The sequence below is a fragment of the Myotis davidii genome, unplaced genomic scaffold (genome assembly GCF_000327345.1).
Source record: "Myotis davidii unplaced genomic scaffold, ASM32734v1 scaffold93, whole genome shotgun sequence".
NCBI lineage: Eukaryota > Metazoa > Chordata > Mammalia > Chiroptera > Vespertilionidae > Myotis > Myotis davidii.
In genome coordinates, this window is record NW_006292095.1 from 11,012,713 (window position 1) to 11,014,754 (window position 2,042).

The following is a 2,042-nucleotide window of genomic DNA, read 5'->3' on the forward strand; positions in this document are numbered from 1 at the left end:
TTAAAAAGAATTGCTTAATATAGTAAGAAACTCCCAAACCCTAAGTAAGCTTTAAGACGCCCCCGCCCCTCCGCCCCAATCTCTTTATCAGTTAAATATTTTCCCAAGGTCTTTGTTAAAAATTCCACACATTATTGCTATATATTAGGTATAAGCTTGAATTTCCTGCCAAGACTTTTGTAGAAAGCTTTATAAATGCCTATGAAATTTTCATAGGTATCAGTCTAGCTGAGATCATGTGCATGTTCTAATATTTTATTATTTTCTTAATCTTTAAAATTGCCTCTAGGACCCCAACTTTTTCAAATATAAATAAAACCCCTACAAAGAATATGACGATAACATTTCAGCTAGAACCAAGAAATCCAACCAAAAGACTCTCTTCAGGGTGGTCAGCATAGCACTTGGACGCTGGAGGTACTCGGGAAATGTTCGCTTAAGGAATAGAGGAGGTAGTGATATGTAAGGGGAAGATTATCAGATTGGGAGTCTAGTAGCTCCAACCCACCAAGGAGCTACCTCCCTTCGGACCAGTCTCTTCACTCTGGTCTTTACTAATCCCTTGTGCTGAAAATGATCCTTAATGCTTCTCTAGTTCTAAAACAATGGGCTTTCCAGAAGTCAGTCATAAAAGGTTCCTGTAGTTAGCTGAAGTTAATAAAAACACTCTCTGTGGTACTTCGCTCAGAGTATGTGTAAGGGTCTTACTCACGCATTTATGATCAGCGCCTGTTCTTCTATTAGGTTACCTTCGCCAATCACTATGGGTCCGGCCTCCGCAATGATTCGTGCTTTAGGGTGGATCACTGTCCTAGGTCCTGTTAAAAGTATGGTGGGAAGAAATGATCCGTGGAGCCTCTGCCTCAAGCGGCATAGGAGGGAAGGGAGGAGGCTGCTGGGAAGAACATTCTCTAAAGTATGTGCCAGGCACCACACACGGCACTTTGCAAATGTTATCTCCTCAGCTGTTATCATTAGTAGTTAGTGCCAAATCTCAAACCAAGGTGAGTGGAGACAGCCCAGGCGGTGGAGCCAGACAGCCCTGGCTCGCCCCTCTATTTTGAAGCCCCTGTTATCTCAGCGGCGAAAGGGAGGTGGTGAAAATACCAGTCTTGCAGTTTGTTGTAAGGATTCGATGAGATAATGCTTGTACTCTGACACATAGTTGGCAATAAAAGTTAATTCTCTTCCTTCCTTTCCTTCATAAAGGTTACCCACCTAACACTTTCTTATGCTGGTGTACTACAGGGTCAGTCTTGCTATTAAATGATGAAGAGGGAATACGGGTGGGATGGGAGTCAGAAAATATGGAACCTAACCTTAGCTTTGTTGCTTTGCCACTATCCCCATTACAAGTTTACCCATGGGGAGGAAGCAGAGCTCCTGTTGTCTGGCCTAGGACATGATTTTTAACCAGTAAAAGGCTGGAGGGACACAGTGCAAGGAGCCAAATGTGATTACTGGAGCCCTGTACTCTGACGCCCGGAGACCTGAGGCAGTGACTCCCATCTCCAATGGCAGGAAAGGGCTCTCACACATCCACTTCCCCGCCAGCTGGTGGCAGCTGGCCGCACTGCACCGCCCAAGCACAGGCTCTGGAATGCCAACACACGCCCTCTCCCGGCCCTCATCTACCTACAGTCCCCACATGCTGACGATAATGAAGCCACTGATGAGCAAACAACCTCATTTTAGCCTCTCCCTCCAACACCCGCTCTACCCATCCCCAATTCCTATTTTTATTGGTAAACCTTTGGGTTCCACATCTTCAGTGTCAGGGGTGATATTATCAGGGTGACTATAAAAAGAAGAGACAAATCATCAAGTCAGCAATGGAATATGTAATTCTCCAGTTTTAGAATTTGGGTTCATTCTCTCAATTTTACCTAATCAAGCTTAAAACAAGTAACTTCTTAACCCAAGTGAGTTATTTATTCCTTATACTTAATTTGGAGTTAAAAAAAAGTACTGAAATGTACAGAAGTCACAGGTGTATATATAGGAGGACAGCCTTCCTTTTATTTTTTAAACTCCAAGCTCAG

The 2,042-nt window shown here is 43.7% G+C and overlaps 1 protein-coding gene across 1 annotated transcript in view; it reads right to left on the reverse strand.

The window, feature by feature from the left end:
* Positions 1 to 2,042, reverse strand: part of DCTN6 (dynactin subunit 6) — a 30,065-nt gene that overhangs the window by 10,263 nt on the left and 17,760 nt on the right. The window contains exon 3 of the mRNA XM_006765617.2: positions 713 to 818. Within this exon, the coding sequence (XP_006765680.1) occupies positions 713 to 818 (106 nt within the window). The remainder of the gene's footprint in view (positions 1 to 712; positions 819 to 2,042) is intronic.